We start from the raw sequence: 26,217 nt of genomic DNA on the forward strand, positions 1-26,217 counted from the left end.
TTCAAGAACAACTCAAAGATTTAACACATCCATTCTAAGAGTGGTGGGCAATGATTAATCGTGATACAAAATAAAAGAGAGTTTTTGCATAATATTTGTGTTTTGTGTGTAAATATTATGTATATTATATATTATTATTGTATATGTATATTTTTAAATAATATAGATTATATAAAACTATTAATAAATATACACGTAAATGTTCCTTAAATACATACATGAATGTGTGTGTGTGTGTGTGTGTGTGTGTATTTATACATACATGATAATTACACACAGCACACACTCAATATGAGTTTTTTATATATTTTATTTGTATGCAATTAATCATTTAGGCCTATATATATATATATATATATATATATATATATATATATATATATATATATATATATATATATATATATATATATATATATATATATATATATATACACACACGCACGCACGCACGCACGCACGCACGCACGCACACAATCATCTCATAAACAAATAAAACTACTAGAAACTATGCCATACAAAGTTTGATGAGACAATATTTCCAGTGAAAGAGTTATAAGCATTAACCGAGTTTTATGAATTATTCAGAAATAATACACGATTTTTGCACTAAAGGTTAGTTAAAAAGTAACCTTTAGTGACTTAGTTAAAGCCAGGACAAGGCCTTAGTTAAAGGGGACATTTCACAAGACTTTCAAATAAATATTTGATGTCCCCAGAGTACATATGTGAAGTTCTAGCTCAAATACCCCAAAGATAATTTATTATAACATGTTAAAATTGACACTTTGTAGGTGTGAGCAAAAATGTGCTGTTTTGGGGTGTGTCCATTAAAATGCAAATGAGCTGATCTCTGCACTAAATGGCAGTGCTGTGGTTGGATAGTGCAGATTAAGGGGTGGTATCATTATAATAAGATCCCCTTCTGACATCACAAGGGGGCCAAATTTCAATGACCTATTTTTCACATGCTTGAAGAGAATGGTACCAAAACTAAGTTACTGGGTTGATCTTTTTCACAGTTTATAAGTTGATAGATGCACTTGGGACCCAGTTATAGCACTTAAACTTGGAAAAAGTTAGATTTTCATGATATGTCCCCTTTAAATTCTGACGTTTAAGCATATTTTGTAAAACAGCCTTACAAAAAGAGGTTGCTGGTGTTTATCTTAAGACAAATCAATGGCAATGGCATATTTTAAGATCTGTCAGTGCTAGCTATTTTCAGTTGAGACAGCTCAAACATGTGTTATAGTCTTGGGCTAGATTTAGACCTTTCTGTGAAACAAAATTTGCAATTTATATAACATCCTTTCGCTACTACTTTATACATTTTTAAATAATAAATTAAATAAAAGGCCTAATTAAAAATAATAAATACAACATTGTGTGCTTCTGTTGCTGTGGGCATTCTCTCTCTCTCTCTCTCTCTCTCTCTCTCTCTCTCTCTCTCTCTCTCTCTCTCTCTCTCTCTCTCTCTCATCTGTGAATACACTCGTTGACATCAGCTCTCAAAGTCTTTAAAGTTTAATCGTTAAGCGCGTGCACGGAGGGACCGGAGCTCGTCACACGTGTCAGCGGGATTTATGTGCTTCGGTTTGTCGGTTTGTTGGCGGTTTCGGGCGGATTTCTCTCCGGTGGTTTCTCCGCTGGACTCTGTACTCGGCCCCGTGCACTTGTTCCTCAGGTTAGCGCCGCTTCTTTACACACAAACACTCACTGTTTTGCTCTTCACAGCTTATTTCCCGCGGGTTTTGTTCAATGTTACTTTGTATCGAACAGCAGAACAAATATTTGTACTTTTAAATGTAACATTGCTCTCGGGTTCATCATCTGAAAACTGTGACGTTACAAAGTAGCCTATCTTATCTATGTTTGTCGCCTTGTTCGCGTAAATTGTTCAGAAAACTACAGGTTTATGTTTTTGTTTCATGTTTGTGAATCTGTTTGTGTTTTTGGTTTATAAATGTGTGTTTTAATGGTCAGCTGCTGTGAGGTCTGTGCTGCTCTCAAACTCGCATAAATTACCTCAGACTTTTTATCTGGACAAAAGCGTCTCCTTGTTAAAAACGAGAGCACAATCTCTTGAATCTTTTAAATTATGTTTAACTGGTAATACTTGAGTTTCAATTGCAAAGATAGCAAAGTATGTGGGTTTGTTTTGTTAAATTGTCAAGATATTGACAAAATGCAATAAGATACAAATGTGTTTTAAAAGTAAGATCCCATTGGAAGTTTTTGCATGAACTCTTTCATATCTCTCAAAGCTGTCTATATGAAAGCAGGTAAAAGTGTCTCTTAACTGAAAATGAACTAACTGTCAGATGAAGGTTCTCATTGCACCTGTCTGTAGACTGAGACTTGTGTGTCCATGACCCCTGAGACCCTGGACATCAAATGAGTCTTGTTTACTTTCTATTATATCCATTTAAAACCTGAAATAGTTTTTTGTTAAATGTATTTGAAACATTTGTCGTGTGGATTTGAACTTTGTAACAAACATGTACCCTGTAGTCAATTGTTTTGTTCTTAAAAGTTAAATTGTAATTTAGTAATCGGATTAGTAAGGGCAAATCTATGTGTTAAGTCTCTGATACATAGTTAAGCTCTATTAGTATAGCTACCACAGATGCATTAATTTTCAGCATACAACTAAACCACAGTGTGAATCGCTGGTTCACAATGCAGTACTTGACCTAAACTCCTATTTCCATTCTGACAGATAAACCAGAAGTGAAATGTGGTGCACTTTACCTTATCTTTCTTGACACATAACATTAAGATATTTTTACAAAAGCGTAGACTAAAAAAATGCAAAATAACTTGCTTACATGGTGTCAGTCACTCACGAGACAACAATATAGCGTCTTGCTGTTTAAAACATTTAATCTATTCTATTGTATACTTAATATGCATTTACATTAACATTAAGGCATTTAGCAGACGCTTTTATCCAAAACGACTTACCAGGATTAGGAAACAATAAAAGTGATGTGTCACAGGAAGGCAGGAAGATACAAGTTTTCACTATTCAACAATACCTGTTTTTTGTTTTTTACCGAAAAGAGAGAAGAGATAGAAATGCAGTCAATATCTATGTCATGCATTTTTGGTTTTTAATTGTTTTTTGAATGTTGCAAGAGATGTGGCTGACTGGATTGCAATAGGAAGATCATTCCACCATTTAAATATAGACACGAGGGTTAATAAATTCTCATTTTTATGCAGTGTGAAGCACACTGTATGCAGTAACATTTTGTTGTAAACATGCCTTACTTGCCATTATTTTCCATCATGTTTCCAACACGTTTTCTGTTAGGCTAATTAGAGCAGATATCATCACTGGAATATCCTGATCGATATATTTGTGTTAAATGAATCCCTCAGGCATGTTTTAATGAGAAGCTGGTGTTATCAGTAAGCGACTGTATGTTTGTCTGTACAAAGGTTCATGTTGAGGTCACAATCAGACAATGACCCACCTTCATGGTAGGCCATGATTAAATCATGCAACCCTGATTTGTTGGCGCTGGGTCAGACTGGTACCCAATATCCCTGTGAACCAACACCAGTGACCTGTAGATAAACAGAACTGTTACTATTGCTAAGCCTTAAGGGTAGGGATTTGAACAAACTATTATTTTTTTTTAAAGCGAATGGACTTACAACCACTTACAGTAGCAGACATGGGCAAATCAACCAAAATGAAAATTATAATTTAGTAGTCTATTCAAACACGTGACTTTCTGCATGAACATTCTGTCTTAAATTTTGTGTCCTATTGTGAACACAGCTTTGAAAAGGGCTGATTATACCTTATACATTATACTTTACAAGCTGAAAAATCTGCCAATGGGGTATAAGCTAATTTTTCTTGATTTTTTCTTGAATTTAGTGTTTTGGAAAAATGTTCAAGATGTTTTTGCTTACCCCATTGGCAGATTTTTTTGCTTGTTTTATGCAAAAAATCACTTAAATTTTATATTTTTGGTCTAAAAACTAGACTTATTTTCTTGGGTTGTTTTGCTCATCATGAAAAAGCATCTTTATTTAAGAATTTGTAGATATTTTTTACTGAAAACAAGACAAAAATACTAAGAATTTTTTTCTTGAAAATTAATTTTTTGCAGTGTAAGGTCTTTCTCTGATATTTCTCTAAGCAATTGTTGTAGTAAGCACGCACAACTTTCAGACGCTCGCAAAAGAAAAAAATGAAGAAAAAAACCCAGAGAGCAGCCACTTCAGTTTTATCAATAAAAGCCTAAAGATCGCGCTGAACACTGTGGGTTTGCGCTAGAAGTCATGTCCAATGTAAAAACATTGTGCTCGGTTAGGTACATCAAAGTGGTGGTTCGCAGCTCGAACAAATTCGACCACATGCGTGTCTACATCACAAAAGCAATCCGAATCGGGTCAAATGCATTTTCTGAATGTAGTCGAAAGAGGATGAGCTCAAAACGTTTTACACCCTGTTTACAACTGTATTTAGCACCGTCAATTGTGATCTGATCGAACAAAACTTATCTTCATACCAGGTGTAAAACACAATTATACTATGGATGAGCAGGGTTTCCCACTTTGCAGTTCGGGTGGGCCGCCTAAGCTGGGGAACCCTACCGCCTTAACTAGGTCGTCCAAAAAAAAAAATAATAATTCGCTGCACAAAAGGCCGTCAAGTAGGGGTGTAACGATTAACCGTGTAAATGCGCGTTTTCTCAATGAATGAATTTGAATGAAATACAGTGAAATCCAGGCACATCCGAAAGCCAGGGGGCGCTCTCGTGCAGAAACTCCCTTTGTGCCACAGAAGAAGTAGCTTTACGAATGCTATTCCAGGAAATGTCTACAGGAATATTTATATCACTGTTCTTCAAATTGTTTCAGGTATTTTCATGATAATAAAGAAGATTTTGAATGATTTTGTTTAACGAGTGTTGCTTTTTTAAATGCACGTTATAAACGACTCCGACTCGTTATGATTTCAGATTGATAAGGACTTCGTACTGACCAAATGCCATAGTACACGCACAAGCTGTGCATGAAACAAAGAATCGCAGCCTTGCGATTCAGAATCGATTTCAGACAGGTATTTTTAATGGGACACACGGTTGAATCTTCCCTACCGTCAAGTGCAGCTCGGAAAATAGCGCAGACGTGCTTCACAACGCGCGCCACACGTCCGAAATTAGATAAAGATGTGGTCCTTCATGTCAGGAGTTAGTTGATAAAACACGTGTCCGTGACAACTGTAAGTGGACTTTTTTGGGGTTTATTTAAGCCTGTTATTGCAGTCTGCAGTTCTTGCAAATTTAAAATAAGTTAGCTGGTGATTTTGTTTTTTGAGCATGTTGATTCGAAATAATTCAGTATAAAGCGCTCTTGCTCACGTTATTTATGTGCGTTATTTACATGCTACAGTAGTTACACTCCTTTAAGATAGTGTAATTAATAGTGAGAAATAATCAGTTTTTACAGACGTTCTACAGCATCTGCTTCAGTTTGTGTTTATTAACCCTTTAGTTTAACTTCATCACGCAGCTATACCCGTTAGAGGTATTTGCTAAAAACATTTAATTCATTACTAATCTAGTATGTGTTCGTTTTCTGTCATATTTTCTTCAAAATTAAGTTTTATTTGAGTGTTTTTAATAAAAATATTTTCGTTTTCATCATGACGCATATGCCCCGCATTTTGATTGCCAGGCCCCGCCCATCCGCCCAACCCTACCACCTTACCTAACAAATTTTCTGCGGGAAACCCTGGATGAGCGAGTGATAACAGAAAATAACAAAATTCGCTTTAGCATTTTCAAACATGCTTTATTTTTTTCTTACTTGTAGTTTGCACACAAATCTTTGATGTTTCTCCACCCTTATCTTCTCTCTGTCTCATCTTTGTATTTCTTGGCTCATGGAGAAACATCTGCTAATTGGAGGTCAAAGTTTAAAGGCGTGTGTCTGCTGTGTATTTATAGGAATGTGTTGCTTACAGCCACACAGCTTACAGCTTACAAACAGATCACTTATTCTTCATGTTTGAGAAAATGTAAAACACATTTATGACTGTCGTACTTTGGAAGCATCAGTTTGGGACGTGAGATAAGACTCGCTTGTTTTTTATAACAATACTCCTAGATAATATGGTCCAGATTCCTAAAACAGAATCATTCCAGAGGTAATCGGTTTATCGGACCATGGGAGCAGTCCGGTTGTGTTGAAAGAGTCCATTGTAGTGAATTGACTTTATTTCTTTTGCGTGCCATGAGTTATCGGACACGGGTGTTGTTCTTGTCCAGATAAGACTAATGTCAGCAGGTAATAATGATTCTGGGAAATGATTCTCATCTTTTGCATTAAGAGCAGCATGTTTTTGTAAACAGATCTTTTATGATGAGTTTCTCTGTCCTCTGTGTGGCATTTATACATCTTTCTCCATTCAGACATGCTCTGGGTTACAGTTATTACATTTGGCCTCGTTAGATTATTAGTTTAAAGATTTTTCTTCATCTGAAATACTCAACCAAAAACAGAAAGCCACAAACACATAGGGGTTGAAAGTGCATTACGCGTCTAATTTTGTGTAAGATAACAAGATTTTAATCTGCATCTCTTAGAGGTTGTGAACCAGTAAAGTTTTCCCAGGCCTTTTTATGATGAGGTCTGCTAAATGTTTTTACACTGCTGGGTAAATATTTCCATCCATTTTCATAATTTTGTCCCGAGCCCCAGAATTCAAAGTTGTTTATATTGTGATGGACTGCTTGTACATTATCTCTTGCTTAACCTATCAAATGAAACCAGTTGTTGTGAGGTCTGCTTCCATTAATGTTATTGATGTGTTTTTGGAGTTCAGCAGTGAAGCAAGAATTTAAAGAGCTTAAATGTTTCATAAGGGAGTGTTTAAAAAGACACAAACTTTTTTGCGGAGGAGGAAAATGTCACACTTGGGCGATCAGTGTATTAAAATGTTCATGGTTCGGTACAGCACATCTAAAGTTAAAGGTCTCATATTTTCTGGTTTGTTTTCCTCCTTTTGTCCACTTATGTTTCTTTATAATGTTAAAAAATCTATAGTTTTTTATTATTAAAGGGGACAGAGAATGAAAAACCATTTTTACCTTGTCTTTGTTGAATAATGGTAGTCTATCCGCAATTCACAAACATACAAAAAGTGCTAAACATCTCAGTCTCATAGAAATTCCTCTTTTAGAAATGTCAGCCAGAAAACAGCCCAATCTGAAAAACTGATGCTTATGACATCACAGGCATCTAACTGCCCCTCCACTTTAAAATAATTGGCTGCACTTTTTGAGTGGCAGTAAAGTCAGCCAATCAGTAATGAGATTGCAAGTTAAGCCAGTAGGGGGGGCCAAATAGGTGCAAAACCACTTGTTTAAAATCCCCCACCCTAATAGAGCTATCTGAGAGAGGTTTTTAGGAAGCTTCTAAGGCATTACAGACCCAAACAAAATTTTTTTGTCTGCATGTCACATCACAGAACAAGGATAAATACTCCGTTCAATCATTCTATGTCACCTTTAAGTTTATATAAGGCGGAGTGCACAATGTTTGAAAAACGCTTTGGAAAAGGAGACGGGCCGCCTACCAAAACACACTTGTAGCTAATTAGCAGTAAGGGGCGTGTCTACTAAACCGACATCCTTGCCAAGGTTGCGTATGTGGTGCGGGTCTTTTAAAAGAAGGTCCAGATTCTATTGGGGTAGGGGCGTGTTTGTTTAGGTGATTTCAAATATCAACATTGGCTTTCAAATATTGTGCACTCCACCTTTAAAGTGCACCTATTTCATGGCTAAAAAAGTTATTTTGTGTATTTGGTATAATACAATGTGTTTGCGTGGTTTTTTTTCACATACTGGCTCCAGATTTCCCTCTCTTTCCTGAAACGCACAGATTTTGAACAAAACTCATTGATTTGAAAATTGGCCAGCTAATCTGTACGTTGTGATTGGCCTGAATACCTCTGACGTCCGCAGGAAATGTGATGCTCCTTACCATGTTTGAAAGATTCGGTTGCTAACAGGAGTTACCTTACAGGCTGTGAGTCCAAGCGGGAGGAATTATGATAATGTCGGTCTTGTCTACATCACCAATCCCAGGAAGTAAACTGTTGCCTACAATCCGTGTGTTTGTTGTTGTCCAAGAAAAGAGATTTACGTTGGAGACGATAACTCGCGTCAATGTTTACTTTGGGGTTTGTACCTTTTGCATATCGTTACATGAACTAATTCACACTTACACACCAAAGGAAATGTAAAAATTGTAAATCTGACCATTGGTGCCCTTTCAACTTGTACATGGACTCCGTGTACAAATAGTAGAATAGTTTTTAAAAGATGTGTCGATGCAGGGGTATAAAAATAAATTGATATGGATCGATGCTTGAATGCCACACATTAAATATCGATATGAGGTACCTTTATTTTGACAAAGTGTCAGCAAGTGAGCAAATAAACTACCTCAGTGATTGTTGCTATTGCACATTTTGGCACAAAATACTTAAGGACTTTGATTGTTGCAATTGTAAGCTTGATTTTATATGACTTTTTCCCCTCATTATTTATTTTCTTTATTTAAAAAGTGTATTTTTTATTGGGACAGAAATTGTGCCATTTTCAACAGGTTTAATTAAATGTTCATGTTACATAATGAAGAGTTTGGTTCCAAAACGCGATAAACGGCATTAAAAAAATGTGTTACCGCCAAAATCCGTATCGTATCAAGACAGTATTAAAAAGTAAATTCTTAATTTTACGCAAAATCCAATATCCGCCATATTATTCTGTCATCTTTTCTCCTTTTTTCCGAAAACGTGAAAAACGCCACTCCTCTTTTTCTGCAGAATGCAATAAATCCGCTCAACAAATCACAGCGCACCATTCCACGCATTGTAAACAATAATGGCGGAGCATTGAATACATGCATAATCCTAGTTTTTCTCATCTACTTTTTACTTTGTGATCAACAAACATGAAAACATTTGAAAAATGTATTTATTTTACTCGAAGTCAATGAAAATCAAGCAGGACCAAAACATTTACAGCTGATCGCAGTCAAAACGTTCAGAGTCGAAGTCCAAAGGATGACGACAGCAATGACAGTGAGTGTTCTTAATATGACAAATTAAGTGTTTTGATTAATGCCATTAATGTTTATTTTTTTTATTCCGTGTATACAACTAGTCAACAAAATGAATATGACATGGCAAAGATGAATGCACATTTATATATTGATTCAATAGATTTATAGCATTAAGAAAAAAGAAACTCAAATTATGGATTTGAATGTTTTATGTTTTTATAACCTAAAGATGCTATGTTAAAGTTGTAACAGAAAATACTGGGTTAATCTTGCACTTTCTTGGTATAGAAAACACGTTTTTATCGAAATTAGTCAAAATGGATTTATTGCGTTTTGAAAACAAACTCTTCATATTTTTGTTGCATTTGTACGTTTTCAAAAATGTAACATAATATAAAAATATCAATAAATTAATTGAATTGCATTGAATCATAATTGCATCGAAGAAGTGCAAATATGCATCACTGACGGGAAAAATTCAATATTGTATCATATTTTGTGAACTGTCTGATTTACACCAATTTGGCAAGTTATCATAGATATGAATCTTTGCAATCGAAAAATATGCACTGTATGCTGCTTTTATGCATTTTTGTGCACATTTACCTTCTGTGAAAGCTTACTGTGTTTATACAGCGTATGCAAAACTAGACTTGCTGCACACTGATCCTTACACTTTTATTAAATGCCATAAAGAGTTGCATCTTTGTATAAATGTACTATTTCGGAGGTTTTGGTCATTGGAAAATCTGTTTTTGGTTTGTTCGCAGTTTTGAAGTCCAGTAGTTTAATCATTCTGATCTGAGGTCAGTGTTGTGTGCTGGTTAAATCTCAGGCAGGAATGCAGTAAGGTCAGTTGAGATTAAGGACTGAACATGAGGCCACTGAGCTGACGATCTGTTAGAGACGCACCATAACCCTGTAAACAATAGACACACACCCTGACCACCAAGCCCATGTGCAGCTGAAATAAATGTGCATTGATTATATCATATTGCAAACTGTCTCAAGTGTATGCATTGATCGCATGCAACACGCATGTTTATGTGCAGCGCATCAGCTCATCTGTCGGCTGTTGTTTTGCACCTGTCACAAAGAGGAGCAGCTCCACCAGCGTGTGTGTGATCTGTCATAAATATTTAATTGATGCTTTGACACGAGAGAAAGTGAGTAAGGGTTGAGGTTAAACTGTCTTGATGCTCATGGATGCTCTCTTTGTGGATTGTGGTGTCTCAGCAGAAAGAGAGAGAGAAAGGGAGAGCGAGAGAGAAAGAGATTGGGGGGAGGGAGTAAGGTTTGAATGTCTTATCTTTTTGCTGGTATTCAGACCTCCACAGACATTGAGAACATCAACCTTTATGACACCCTATAAATTACGGAGTTGCTGTAAATTATAGGACTCGTCTGAACCTCCCAGATGAAATGCAAGCATGTATGAGATTTGCAGACACTCTGAATGAGTTTCTTTATTGTATTTTCTTTCTTTTTTTTGTGGGCTTTGTGTGCATCTTTGAGTTTGGGTGGACTTTAATTCCTCTCTTCACTAGCAGCAGGTGAGTTATTCTGACATTGTATTAGTTTGGATAATATAGATTGAATGCATTTTAATTTTAAGAACAGTAAGCTGTTAATATCACTCATAGAGATGAAACGGTATGAATATTTTATGTTATAATAGGGATGCTCCAATCAGGATTTTTGCAGCCGATACCAATTACCGATTTGTCATCGACCGATTCCGATACCGACTTTTTTTTAAGCTGATATGCAAGCTCTTTGATGACCGTAACTGTTTAAATTTTTTCTAGATAAAGTAATACCACAGATGTTGCCTTTGTTATATTACTTGCAGTAATTCGGTAAATTATTGTTTTAATAGAGAATCAAATAAATAAGCAACAAATATTTCTTCTGCAAAGAGAATTTTAATATGCCTTTTAAAAAGGTTTATGTCTGTTAAAAGTAATAAAAATTAAACACTTCACAGTCTTTACTGTATTTACTAAATATGCACGCATTCATATGAAATACAACAGTTCTTTAGTCAAGAGCAAAGAGTGATTTAAATGAGAGATGAAGTAGGTTACTGTAGCTTTAAGACGTGAGAGAGATCGCTCTGTTCACGTGTACTGATGACCGGGTGCTGTGTTTGCACGCGTCGGGGTGTATGTAGACAAGAACAACTGTGAGGAACAGTTATGCAAATAAATAATAAACTTTTGGAATGAGGATGCAAATGTTTGCGATAGATATGTGTTGAACACACTGTTTGATGGGGATGTGAAGACGCATAGCGCTGTTGCACTCTAAGAATAGATGTGTTCATTTTAACACACTCTTTTGTGTTATTTTATTTAACACATGATGTGTTATTATTACACATTATGTGTAATTTCGTGTTGATTTTTAGTACAAATAAATAGAAGGGACAACACAAGATGTGTTAAAACAACACAAAGTGTGTTGTTCCAAAAATAACTCAGAGATGTGATAAGTTAACAAGACACAAGATGTGTTATTTTAACACATTCATTTTTCCTCACTATACTAGTCATAAAACAAACTAGATGCAACACAGTTATGACCTGAGGTTGCATGCAGAATTTTGTCATTGCGCCACCTAGTGGTTTTGAGAGAGAAATATGGTATTTTTGCCTAAAACTACTGCTACAGGTCAACTAAAACCTTGAGTCATCATGGATTAAGCCTTTAATGGCTTGGGGTATAATCATTGGTGCACACACCAATTCACTCCCTAGCAACCAATGAGAATACCTTATCAACCATTTTTGCAAGAGCTATATTTCTGCATCAGAACATCGTAGAGACATGGGGGTGGGCTCTAGGGTTGTGCCGATAGACGATAGTATCGTGTGTCGACGATCTTCAGACATATCGCCAATGGCAGGCTTTCATGGCGATAGTCATGACGATAGTTGGCGAATGGTTTTTATTATCATCATAGTTTTACATTAACATCCACATTTCATGCTTTTCCTCACATGAGGGTTTTTGGGCTTCGCTTTACGCGGAGAGCTTGTAAAGAGAGAATTCCTTCTTGCACGTACCTGCACTTAATGCGCGCGTCTTGGACTCCTCCTAGCAAATCCATCGTGTCATGAACAGCTGCGCTTCTCTCTGTCTCACGTGCACGCGCTCTCGCATCTGTCCGAAGTCTGAACAAAAACTAAAGTAGTAATCCTCATGTCTTTTTTCTGTTTGATGCGTTTCATGCGAGCTGAGGCAAACTTTACTTTTTGTTTAAAATATGACCCGCTGCATATTGGCGCCTCTCACTCTCGCGTACGTGCAGAGAGAGCTGCGCTCTGTCCGAAGTCAGATTTTTTGCTTTTTGCTAGTTATTAGCTTTTTTGCTAATAACTGTTATATCATTTTGTCCAAAATCAAGAGATTTTCCTAGGTTCTTTAAATTGCTCATCTAAACTAATTTTTACTTTCTTCTGTGCCCATTTTGGCTTGACCCCGGTGATTGCTGCTTGCAGCTATATTTATCAATATTATTATGCTTTTGTGCAAATTTTCTAGAAATGTAAAAAAAGTACTGATGCAAACCAAATTTTAAATTGATTTAGCATGTAAGTGCACTTTTGTTCGCATAAACATCAAATAAATAACATTATAAAACGGTTAGTCACATTCCTTGATTCTGATTGGTCAATAGCTGTGCTTTATTCATGATAAAACACGGCTATGACTGCTTCACCCAACGGTTCTATATATCACTGCGCCCTTAGCAACCACACGTTTCGGTTTGTTGTTTTTGATCTTTCATGCGTATTACACATTGGAACACGTTTTTGTTCACGGTCAGGGACTATTTTTTTCTAGCGGAAGGAATGCTTTTATTGATTTCAGCACAGCCTCTTGTACCTTATTGGTTACTTAACATTAATCATGGCACATTTGGGGTTAATGAGATAAATGTTCATCTAGTTCAAATAAAACAAAATTAAGTAAATCAGATTTTCATATAAATGCAGGACAAATCAGCAAGTCTGTTTGCATATGTTGTGGGAAATCGGGTGTACTTTATGACCCAGGGGTAAAGCCGCACGCACCTGCGCCCACAGCAATCAATGAAGAAAGAGTAGAAAGGAGCTTTAAAGTTTAAGTTTGTCTCATGTTATTTCTTAAATTGGTTGATGCTGCTGTCCCACTGGTAATTAAAAAAAATGATGCGATAATATTATTTGTTGGACATTTTTATCGCAACTTACCATTAAACCGGTAATCGTTACATTTCTAGTCGCTCACACACACTTATGTTTTGATGGTGTTTGTGTTGACAGGTTTTATTTTAAGTGTGTGAATCCGGTTGAGCGAAGTTGTCTTTTTGTATTATTATATTACTTCACAAAGATTAGAAGTCTATTTATAATCGCATATCTTGTCCTGCATTATTTGCGTACTAATATGATTGACAGCTCACATTGTGATCTTTTTAAGGTGAGGTGTGATAAACCTTCAAATAAACATCCTGCAGGAAGGATATCTATTGACCGTAAATATAATAGGTGCTGGAGGTGAACTTGTTCATTTGGAATAACAAAGAGAACCCTAGCAACCACCAATGACACCCTAGCAACCACATGTCAACATCTTGGCAAGACAAGCAGCACTCATATTGCTTTTATAAAATGAAAAGATGTACTGTAGTGTATTATTTAGTTTGTTATTCTCCAGACAGACTTGTGGTTGTTGGTACTTCTTTATCTCCAAAAGCCAAGATGAAGGGTGTATTTAAATCTCCACTGTCATCATCATTTTCTCAGATTTGAGTTTGGCCGTCTTTCTGAAGCATGTGAGGGTGGAGGATGTTGAGGAGGGGTCAGATCAAAGCACACACGCCTGTCTTTTCATGATCCATCTGTTTGTCTGTGAGGCTCAGGAGTGGCCGGACGGTTCACATGTGTGAACATAGCTGATGGTTCCCTGTGGGATTTTGTTTTATTTGGGCCTCTTAATTGTACTTATAAATTATGTGTGGTGGTGTTATTGGTATAGCAGAGTTCATTTGGTCTTGCTTCTACTTGAGTAAGTGGTGCTAGGGTGTTTTGCTTGGTTGCAATGTATTTGCAGGCCAAAAGAGCCCATTTTCCTTTAGATTTTGCCTTTAAGTCTCCTTTAAGCGTTAATGAATTGAATATTGTTAGCAATCGTGTCCTTAAAGGCTTTAAGGATATGCTTGCTAACAATATTAAATACATTAGGGTGATTCTCACGAAATCCAGATTTAGAAAGTGTCCAGCATCAGAATTTTTAAAAAGCCATTGAAGCTAATTTTTTGCACATATAAGATTAAGGTCTGAACTTACTATAACCATTATTTTTTAGAGGATTTAAAAAATATTTCCTATAGAATTATTTACATTTTTAAGATGATCATTATCAAAAATTATCATTACCGCAACATGATATTACATTAAATATGCATTTACAAACTCATGTTTCCGTAATGAGAACTAAAATGTTGTCTAGGTACTATGAACCCAAATCCAGTCATAGACACATTGCAGTAATGAAATTTTCCCCTTAAATGTGGAAAAAACAACAAAATTAGTTTGTATGATGTCATTTGAAATCATGTGCAAAATAGTACATGATGAGATGTTTGTAACTGTATGCTTCTTTTTTTGATACCATTTACTTTTTAGCAAAATGTTTCATGACACCTCATAAGTCTAAAGGTGGTCGCACACCGGACGCGCAGCTCAGCGCCACGCTGCATCGAGTTTAGGACAACTCGGTGGTATCGTACATCAAAAGTGCACATTAAATATTGCAAGCTTAGTCAGATAGTGTCTACTTCACAATGCAAAATATACGTTAGCAGCCAATGTTCATCGTTAATGATTTGGGACAAATATGATGTTATTTAATGTTAAACTATGTGAGTGGCATTCTGTGGCGTAACAGGGATTTGAGCAACTTCCTGACGCCCTATTCAGATAGCCAGCGACCAGCAGTAGCAGAGCGACGCAATCTCATTCATTTCAATGAAAACCGGGCGACTTCTGGCGGCACGAGCGAAAGTGACCGTTGGCGACCGTATGGGCGTGTCCAGTGACGCGAGAAAGTTACGAAAAAGTTTAACTTTATGCAAATGTCGAGCGAATTTCAGGAGCGACTACCAATGAGAACGAAGCAGTGGAGTTCACGTCATCCTTCTCTCGTCAGTTACTGGCGCGGATGCTACTCATTTGTTTATGACAAGCAGATTTAGAAACGCCTCATTGAAAGAGACGTGCGACACACAGCGATAACATCGCTGGCTGTCTAAATGCGGCTTGAGTCCTAGCTGGGCGCCGTGGACAGGGCGGCACCTGTTGGTGCCGGTGTGCATATACTCATAGAAAACAATGTTCTTTTTTTTCTTTTTTTTCTTTTTTAACGGCGCGGCGCTCAGCTCCGCGTCCGGTGTGCGACCCCCCTAAAGGAATAGTCTACTCATTTTCAACACTAAAATATGTCATTACCTTAACTAAGAATTGTTGATACATCCCTCTATCATCTGTGTGCGTGCACGTAAGCGCTGGAGCGCGCTGCGACGCTTCGATAGCATTAAGCTTAGCCCCATTCATTCAATGGTACCATTTAGAGATAAAGTTAGAAGTGACCAAACACATCAACGTTTTTCCTATTTAAGACGAGTAGTTATACGAGCAAGTTTGGTGGTACAAAATAAAACGTAGCGCTTTTCTAAGCGGATTTAAAAGAGGAACTATATTTTATGGCGTAATAGCACTTTTGGGATAGTGATGCGCGGGTCGGCGTTTTTTCCAACCCGCGGGTCCCGCTTTTATGAAATATTTGGCCCGCCCCAACCCGCACCGCAACACTGTATCTATTTTTACAACCCGCACCGCCCCGCGCCCGCGACCATTAAAATAGACATATTAGGCATTTGTAATGTAAATAAAAAGAGGCTTTATTTCAGCCTAAGAGTGCTTGGAAACAGCCATTAGATTACATCACCCTGTAAACTGGCAGCAACATACACCAATGAGCCATAGAAACCAGCATGGTCATATTAATATAGAGATAGGATAATGATAAACCAGGGGTGTCCAATACATCGATCGCAAAGGCAATGCCGGTAGCACAAAAGTCAACTGTGTATTCTCATGCTGCTCCATGAGAAAATTGGCATTATGAGTAATTGTGAAACACTTAAGTCTTTTTGAGTTGCTGTGCCTTTCTTCTCATATGTGTTTTTATAAATCTTATGCCTGCCCGCTGCAGCTCAGTCGTGTAAACTTACGAAATTTACAAGCATGCAATTGCATCGCATTCTTCTTGCTTTCATGCACGAGCTGAAGCACGCGAGAGCGAGCGAACGAGGGAGAGAGAGAGGCAGCGTTGTGCTGATATATGCTTCTGATACTATTGTAATTTTCTTTCAAGTTTGTTTCACTAAATCTCCGCTATTTTAAACCGTACTCGACATGTGCTCCAGGATTTTTTTTAACTCCTCAAGAAAATAGAGTAATGGTGACATCCCTAAATCCAATGTAGAGATATATGCAGTATAGTCCACGCATTTAAAGTGTTTTTAGCATGTAGAACTTGTCGGCTTTATCATTTTAAAAGTAGATCACCACACAAAAAAGCAGCATTTGTATTATCTATTCACAAATTCCCTACCTTAATTTCTACTGCAGATCGTCTTTCATCTTTTAATTCTCCGTTTGTTTTGTTGTTTTGGCTGGCAGCCAGCGGAGCTACTTGGCGCTTCCGTGACGTCAAAGGTTTGGGGATATCAAGTTACGTTGCGGAAGTTACGTTGCGGAAGTTACGTTGCGGAAGTTACGTTGCGGAAGTTACGTTGCCACATAGGCCTACGTAATTTAACCTTATCAAAGAACATAATTAAATGTAAAAATATATATTCCCAAATATTTAATATATATGCTACAGGGAATTAGACGCAACATATCAGTTTTTTAATTTGGTTTTTAATGACCCGCCCCAACCCGCCCCGCATTAAAGTTACAATTTCTTTACCCGCCCCAACCCGACCCGCGGGTTACCCGCGGGGCCCGCGGGTTACGAGACGACCCGCGCATCACTATTTTGGGAGCACTTCGACTCGCCTGAAAAGTCCGCTCCCCTTCTCACTCTCATAATGGGAGAGGGAGGGTGTTACTGCGCCGAGTCGAAGTACTCCCAAAAGTGCTATTACGCCATAAAATATAGTTCCTCTTTTAAATCCGCTTAGAAAAGTGCTACGTTTTATTTTGTACCACCAAACTTGCTCGTATAACTACTCGTCTTAAATAGGAAAAACGTTGATGTGTTTGGTCACTTCTAACTTTATCTCTAAATAGTACCATTGAATGAATGGGGCTAAGCTAAATGCTATCGAAGCGTCGCAGCACGCTCCAGCGCTTACGTGCACGCACACAGATGATAGAGGGATGTATCAACAATTCTTAGTTAAGGTAATAACATATTTTAATATTGAAAATGAGTAGACTATTCCTTTAATTTCGAAAATCACCCATTAACGCCTTACATCCATGACTTTGGGTTATTCTCACCGAATATTCTGCTTCACTATTGATGTCACATTTAAGGGGTTAAATGCATTGTTAATTTTAATGTAACTTAATAACTTTATTGACTTCTAAAGGTTTTCTTGCTACTCTAGCTTTGTTTCCATTACCCTTCAAATTTCACAAATTGAAAATGCACGCATTGGAAACACAGCAATTTCGCATAAACTCTCATATAGGCCAATATAACAGAAAGGTTTACACTCGGTTAAGGTGGTTTTTAAGCAATTCAAAAAAGCAAAATATTGCAAAACTGCAATGGAAACTGTTTTTTCACATTTACAGGTCACCTGACGTGCATAAAAGTCACATGATCATTCTTTAAATATGGCACTGTACTAGTGATGCACCGATGTATCGGCCACCGATACTTATCGGCCGATTTTTGATAAATTTGAAACCATCGGCATATCGGCAATAGCACGAGAAAGGCCGATGCCGATTGTTTATTAATTAACTGCATAAAGAAATCCATTATATTTAAAAAATTTGTTAATGATGTTAATAAAATAAATGCTGAATAGCAAAAACCACCTTGTCATGCTGTCTTATTATATTTGTTTTAGTTTAATTTGTGCCTCTCTTATTATGTTGGTCAGTTGAATGTTAATTAGATCCAAATCATGTTCAGTAAAAATAATTTGATGCAGAAATAAATTAGCTTATAGACCAACTGTATAGTATTGTATACAAGTGTTTAATATCGGTATCGGCCAGAAGTTGAATCCTATCGTTGCATCCCTACACTGTACAGTATGTTTGATTGGAGGACAAGACCTAAGAGGTGTGGCGTCACAAAAACATGTGTTTTTACTTATTTCGAGACACCAAATTACCTTTTTGTCGGGTGACATCAGTTAATGGAAACGCAGGGTTTTTTTTTACATAAAAAAGCGCTAAAGTTTTGCACAAATCTGTAAACGCAGCTTCTGTCTACCAGTTTCCATTCTGACACGTTTTGGATGGGATCTGTTAAAATGTTTTGTAACAGATACTCTAAACTCACGTTTAAACATTAACTTAATGGTGGCTTGTAAATAAATACCCTTTCAATGCATGTGGGACCTGTGGGGAAAATTTGATTATGCTTTTATATTTTCCGTCTGATGAGATTTATGCTCCAGCTCTTGGAAAATTTTTTCAGGAACTTCATACCCCCATTGGAAACCTTTTCCTTCCAAACCTTTTCAAACAGTTGGGTCATTGGTTGAATTGTGGAAGGCCACAGAATTGGAACGATTATAAATTATCATTGCGAAGAGATTTGGGATCCTGAAGAAAAACGGGCACCTTTATTGACCTTGTGTATTCTAGGAGTCCTTTAGAAACATGGGACCAGTAAACGAATTCAGATAGACAGTAGAGATCGGTCACGTTTGGGTAATTCAGTCCCTGCCGTTGTTCAGAGGTGACAGAATTTAGGTCTGTATGAAAATCTATCCCTGTTTCTGAACCAGTGATTCAAAACCGAGATGCTTGACAAATGCAAATGGGTAGTGTAGTTGTCAGACAAGAAAAATCTCTAATCCTTAATAGAAACATAATGTAATGAATGATTCATTTTCTTGTAGTCATGTTTAAGGAAATAGCCCCTTCCATTATTTTTCACTTATAAACACTACTAAGTATGCTATTTGTAGAAACTATAAGTTATTAAACTTACACAATTAGTGTTTGATTTGTGTCTAGTGGACTTAGAAGTGTGTGAGTCTGTGTGTTTGTGTTGTTGGTTTATACAGCACACCCATGCATAAACCCAAATGACAAAGTTGCTCAGATGTCTGGCATACGTTTATCTCCCCAGAGGTTTGTAGTGATGTCTCGGACTAAAGAGCCTTGAGGCGGTCTGGAGATGAGCCCTCCCCTGAACCTTTCAACCTTAAAAACCACCTGAACTTCTTACAGTTATGGTTGACTTTGCCTTCAGTAAAAAATAAACAACTGCATGCATTGGCACATAAAGCTCAAATCTTTTTGGGTTGTGTTTCCTTGTCTTACCAAATGTCCAGTTGAATACTGCTGCGTGATGTTTGGATGTCGTGACACCTAAAGTCTTTACACTTTTCATCAGGAATATAATCGTTTAGTTTGGAGTTTAAGTTACTACTTACACTTATACTCATCAAATAAAATGTCCTGTATCTTAAGTGTTGGAGCATTGCTTTAGCAGCGCAAAAGTCATGGGTTCAATTGCAAGGGAACATACAAGCTATATGTTAAGGGTTTCCCACAGAAAATTTGTTAGTTAAGGTAGTAGGGTTGGACGGGTGGGCGGGGTCGGGGGCGTAGCAATCAAAGAGGCGGGGAGCGTACGCGTCATGATGAAAATGAAAATACTTTTAAAAATACTCAAATAAAACTTAATTTTGAAGAAACTATGACAGAAAATGAACACATACTAGATAATTAATGAATTAAATGTTTTAAACAGATGCCTCTAACTGGAATAGATGCGTGATGAAGTGAAACTAAAGGGTTAAAAAAAATTAAATATATAATTATTTTTTTTGGACAACCTAGTTAAGGCGGTAGGATTTCCCCGGTTAGGCGGGCTGCCCAAACTGCAAAGTGCTGCGGAAACCCTGACATTTTTTTTTCAGCAAGCCGCTTTGGATGAAAGCATCTGCCAAATCCATGAATCCAAATAAGAGGTAAAGAAAGTATCGCAAAGAGGATAGAGGAATAATAAGAGGTTTTGTACATGGTAATGAGATATCATGAGCCTCAATCACGATTGTTTCCTCCTTTAAATTTAAACCTTGTGCATGCAAAAGACCGCTGGAAAACAGACATAACTCAACATAACTTCTGACGTTACAGTCGTAATGTACGCCCCAACATTAAATTACACATTAAATTAATTACAATGTTAAAAACAAAGTTGTGACTGCGGAGTTAGCGCTATATGCTAGTTAATGGTATATGCTAGCGTTTAGTTTGAAGTTCTACTATTGACGTTACAGTTACGTTTAGCAGGTCCATACTGAAAAAAATACAAACTTACACCTCAGAAACGTCCATTAACAATCTCAGAACAATTGATTATACCTCAAAATCTGTATCTTCATCTGATACAGACTCAAACATAAGATCTGTTTACACACACACAGAGCTACCGAAGAAGCTGCTCTGAGAAACAACCAATCAGAGCAGAGCTCAACATTATTATTCATAACCCTTTCAAATAAGCCAATAATAGACCATTTCATTTTAAAGGCAAATCCTAGGGTTGTAAATTGACATGTAAAAACATCTCTGGATATTTTTTGCATTTAATAAAGCCACATACCTTCAATGTAGATCAATTTAACACTTTATTTCAGTGCATTCTTTGGCACCTTTAATAAAGTTCAAACTTATTGTACCAACATAAAGCAGTCATATCACAATATTTTAAGTTATAGCATATCCCATTTTTCTTTAGTATCATGCAGCCCTAGTATTAACTATACATTTATTCATTTTATTATACATATTTATTACCATTCTACATGACCTTTACATAGCCTTTAGCATTAGTGACACAGCACTCAATTTAAAAACCAATGTACTGCAGTTTTGTGAAGGACGTTTTTAATTTATTTCTCTGTTTCAGGTTGCCAATGAATCTATATTTCGTTAATGAAAACACTCATATATTTGTCTGTATGGCTGTAGTTAATCAGATTCGATTCTGTTGCCCCTGGGAGCGACCGTGTTCTCCTTCCACATCACTGAATTCCTCAGCGCGTTCAATTCATTCACCAGGGCTTCACTGTCACCATGACGACAGAATCCCCCACCGTCCAGCGGAAACCCCTTTAACACAACCTGATTGAGAGCGCTGCAGTTGTGCATTATAGCTCTGTCTTTTGTTTGCAAGCACAGCCCTGTGTGTGCGTATGCATGCATGCATGTGTTTTATTTTCAGTCATATAGGGTTCAAGATTAGGCCATTTTCAGTCTGCTATATATACGTGGAACACATATTGCTAAATATATAACGCACGTTGGATAGTAAACTGTTTACCACAATGCAATGTGCTCAACTTTTATCTGAATGACCATTTGTGACCCTGGACCACAAAAGCATAAGTCACACGGGAATGTTTGTTGCAATAGCTAACAATACATTGTATGGGTCAAAATTAACGACTTCTTTTTAATGCAAAAAAAAATAATTTGTTGCAAAGGACTTCATTTGGACAACTTTCATAATAGTTTGATTTTATGCACCATTTCATTCTAGATTTTCAGAATATTGTCCTATCCTTTCAAACCATACAACAATTGAAAATTTTATTTAGCATTCAGATGATGTATAAATCTTAATATTTTTGATAGTGATGAATGATGAATTTTATACAGTTAAGATGATTTGAAAAAGTTTTTAACCAAATAAATTAGGGCTGTCAAAAGATTAATCGCGATTAATCACATACAAAATAAAAGTTTGTATTTGCATAACTGTACATTCACAGGGGGCGAAAGCGTTAACGCTTGACGAAAGGGTTGTCTGAAGCGTGGCCAACACCCAATCACAGTGGCCGTAACATATGCTCCAGTCTTCAATAAACTTAATTGGCTGGCACTGCCTAGGTTATTTGCATAAGGTGATCTGATTGGCTGACGCACGCGTTGCCGCCTGAAAAGCTGAGAAATGTTCAACTTCTGCTGCGAGCAACGACACTGACGCGGCACCGACGGATCCACAATTCAGTTCGGCAACGCATGACATCACCCATTAAAAGTAAATGGGAAGCGTTAACGCTTACGCCCGTGTGAATGCACTGAAATAAATTTGTGTGTTTATTGTGTGTAATTATTTTATATATAAATATATTTAAATTTATATTTATTTTTATATTTATTTTTATTTTTTATTTTTAATTATTTTTATTTATTTATTTATTTTATTTTTTTTATTTATGGGTGATTGTGTATATATATTATAATTTTTTATCTATATATAATATTAAATATATAAAAATCTCAATAAATATAGACCGTTTCATCGTGCGGTGATCTATGTGTTGTTTATTTTGCTTGTTATATATTAAACTACTTTACCTTTTTTGTGAATCATTCTTAGCGGAGTTTACAGCCACTTGTTTAAGTTGTTACTGCTGAAACTGAATATATGTACATGTAAAAGTTTGTTAAATGCATACATGCGTGTGTGTGTATTTATATATACAAAATAATTACACACAGTGCACGCACATATATTATGCAAAAAACAAACTTTTATTTTGTATGCGATTAATCGCAATTAATCTTTTGACAGTCCTAAAATAAATCCAAATGTTGTTTTGCAGTTTTTAGAAAACAATGAATCCTAAATAACCATTTAGTTTCATTTTTTGAAAAGCTAACATGGCGTTAAAAAAAGAAACATTAACACCCAATTGATAATAAAATCTAAAGTTGTTTAATGAGTTAATCATGTAAAGTATAAAAATGGTCACGTGCATATTACTTTTTAAAATGTCTTTGATACTGCATACTTTTACACATCTCAGTATATATAGTAAAGCAGTATTTCATTCTGAACCCGGCTTTTGTGTGTGTGAGAGTTCAAACATCTTCCCCCTCCTAATGAACTCGTCCTTGTGGCCTCTCCACAGATCCCTTAAGAGCTCTCCGCTCAATCTTCAGCTGCTGGACGTGAACCTACACAAGAATCCCTAATGAATCAGTTTTCATCTCTCGATGCCGTGGCGTTCAAGTAAGTAGTTGTTCCATATCTTCTGTTTGAAGAATGCATCTCCTGTTTTCATGTATGATCTCAGATCACACCATCAGGTTAGCCTGATTGTGATTACGTCTTCAGGCGAACGGACAGGACGCCTGAAGCTGAAAACACAGGCAGATAAAGGGTCTTTTCTCTGAGGGCCTCTTGGAGATGTTTGGCATTTGCATGGAGGCTGATTTGCATTTCATCTTGGCAGGGTTGAGATTCTGATGCTGGATGTTTCTTGGCTGCTCTTTTGTGTTGCTGTTTGGTCCAAAATTGACGCTTTGCTTTTTCTGTCCTGCATGGGCTTTCATCTGGAGCTCTTTACAGGGAAAGATGAAAAGACGATATGTTGTTTTGAGTCGATTAGGTGAAGGTGAAAAAAGATTGATTGATTTGATGCCTTGGCAATGACTTCAAACACTAGTCAACCTTTCATAAAAGTTTTTAAACAATAAAAAAGTCTTAGGACAACTTTTAACTTTTTTGATCCACTTCAAATGTTAACTAGTATAGTTATCTGAGTAATAGCACAATATCAGGGTCTTAGGATTGGTTGCTATTACAGTAACTTAGGAACGCGGGTTAGGACGCTAAGATGCCGTGTTTGCCTTATTTAGTATTCACCAAGTGTCTACTTGCAATAATGTGTATTAAAATAATGTGATGCATTATTTGGATTTGGAGTTTTCAAGTTGTTTGTAATACTGGGATTTATTTGTAACCTAATTTTAACATTCCACTGAGATTGACATTGTTCATAATAAACATCTATTTTGAAGCAAATTCAATGCATGACAATTAAACCTTTTTGCCAGGTGTCAGCAGAGACCCACGTGTGCAACATAGTGACATAGCAAAGTATCTTCTTAATCTTATCCTAACAATAATGCACCTGCAAAACTGTTTTACATTTATATTTATTTATCATTTAGCAGACGCTTTTATACAAAGCAACTTACAAATAAAAAAGCATTAAACATTTTGTCATAGGAGCCAATAATAAGTGTAGTCTACAAAGTTTCCAAATATGAATAGAATTGTAGCTAGGAAAAGATGCACACGGAAGATTGCCTTTTTTTAAATATAAACAAAGTTAGATTGTGGTTGACCATAAATTTGTTTTGCTGTCTTTTGATTCCCAACCAGGGGTACACGTAGCCCAGGGGGTACCTGAAGAGTTTCTAGGGGGTACGTTCACATGAAACATTGATTTTTGTGAGGAAATCATTGTTAAAATGATTTTAATTGTATCATTAATATGATTAGCAGTGGTGAATAAATGCGCTGCATGCTCCAAAACACGAAAGCAATGTCCATTTCAAGAACAATCATATTATTTTCAATGAACCTGATCAAAGTTTATTAACTTTAAATAATGTTAAAATAATGATATTCATTGAAGAATATCAATATAAATATGCTTAAGCAATTTCCTGGAGCTGCGTGTATAATGGTGGTTCTTCTGCGGCCCATGTTGCGTTTCTGCATGAGAGCGCCCTCTGGCTTTTGGATGTAGCGGCATTTCACTGTAATTCATTGAGAAGCATAACAAGCATCAATGGACGATTTATCGGTGCAGCCTTACAAATGACGTAAACAAACATTTGCAGTGTTTTTAAAGTGTAACGTATTTAGTCCCAGAATCATTTCATTTACATTTAAATTTATTCATTTAGCTGACGCTTTTATCCAAAGCGACTTACAATTGCTATATATGTCAGAGTGTCTTGCTCAGGGACACAATGGTGTGTCACGGTGGATTCGAACCCTGGTCTCTCATACCAAAGGTGCGTGTCTTATCCACTGCACCATCACCACCACCAATTTCAATTCTTTGCACACTTAAATTATTAGTAACTTAGTACACTTGGTGTCGGAAATAACCAGAGCTGATGCTCCTCAGTTGCAGGTGATCTACTTACGCCTGATGCACTTGAGTTCAGCACCACGGACATTGCAGATGAAAATGCGGAGTGTAAAATTCCAGCTAACAAAGTAAAAGTAAAAAAAGTAAAAGACATGCTTAATAATAGCGCAAATACCAGTAATTGTACAACTGCAAACTTTATTTAAATACTTTCCTTCCGTTAATGTTGCATCTGAAAGGAAACATCTATAAATGCATATGCAATAAGGTCAGTTGCACACATTTTCAGCGCCAATTATGCACTGTGTGTCTTTAGTAAGTCAGGTCAGTCGTTATTTGATGCTAAAAGGATGGTTTGCACACATGCAAGCTGTTAGTCTGTCCATTAATGTTTTGATAGTGTGACAAGTTTTGGTGATAAAAGGTTTGCTTATTTGCAGATCACTGTATATTAAATGTCTGCATCCACTAATCTTTCCGGATGATTGCATGACAATTCATAATAATGTCAGACTAAGCTCTATCCCTGGTTTTAAATCTTAAGACAAATAAACACGCTTTATCAGTCTGTGCTTTTTACTTTAATGTTTTAAATCTTTGAATTTATAAATATTTGTCAATAAAACACAACCTTGATTTAGTTTCGATGAAGGAGCCTTACTGATAGGGCTGTGGGGGAACCACTTGTCTAAGATATCAGAAGTATAAATACATGCAAGTACTACAGATCAGTGAAAAAGGAAAAAAGGCAGTGAAGTTGTTTGTGAATGCTTAATTAATAATTGACAGCTGTCAGACGTCTTTCTTACAGGTGTTATATTCAGCGAAAATGTGATACGATGACTCTTGGAAATTCGGACAGAGAGCTGAAACCGTACTTTTATTTATTTAAGTTTTAAACTGAACAAGCAAACAGTTTGTACAGTAGCTGTCGTTTATTGATGTGTCAGCAGACA

At 36.6% G+C, this 26,217-nt stretch overlaps 1 protein-coding gene across 6 annotated transcripts in view; it reads left to right on the top strand.

Moving 5' to 3' along the window:
• The first annotated feature begins 1,488 nt into the window (after nt 1-1,488).
• Nucleotides 1,489-26,217, top strand: part of sema4d (sema domain, immunoglobulin domain (Ig), transmembrane domain (TM) and short cytoplasmic domain, (semaphorin) 4D) — a 98,605-nt gene continuing 73,876 nt past the window's right edge. For 4 of the 6 annotated variants that reach the window (XM_055179845.2, XM_055179848.2, XM_055179846.2 and 1 more), the window contains exons 1-2: nt 1,489-1,687; nt 23,282-23,382. In XM_055179845.2, coding sequence (XP_055035820.2) covers nt 23,345-23,382 — 38 coding nt within the window. In that variant the 5' untranslated portion in view covers nt 1,489-1,687; nt 23,282-23,344. Of the gene's footprint in view, nt 1,688-10,445; nt 10,653-23,281; nt 23,383-26,217 lie in introns of those variants that run through there. The other 2 variants (XM_055179844.2, XM_055179847.2) reach the window with 2 other exon arrangements.

The sequence above is a fragment of the Misgurnus anguillicaudatus genome, chromosome 9, assembly GCF_027580225.2.
Source record: "Misgurnus anguillicaudatus chromosome 9, ASM2758022v2, whole genome shotgun sequence".
NCBI classification, from domain to species: domain Eukaryota; kingdom Metazoa; phylum Chordata; class Actinopteri; order Cypriniformes; family Cobitidae; genus Misgurnus; species Misgurnus anguillicaudatus.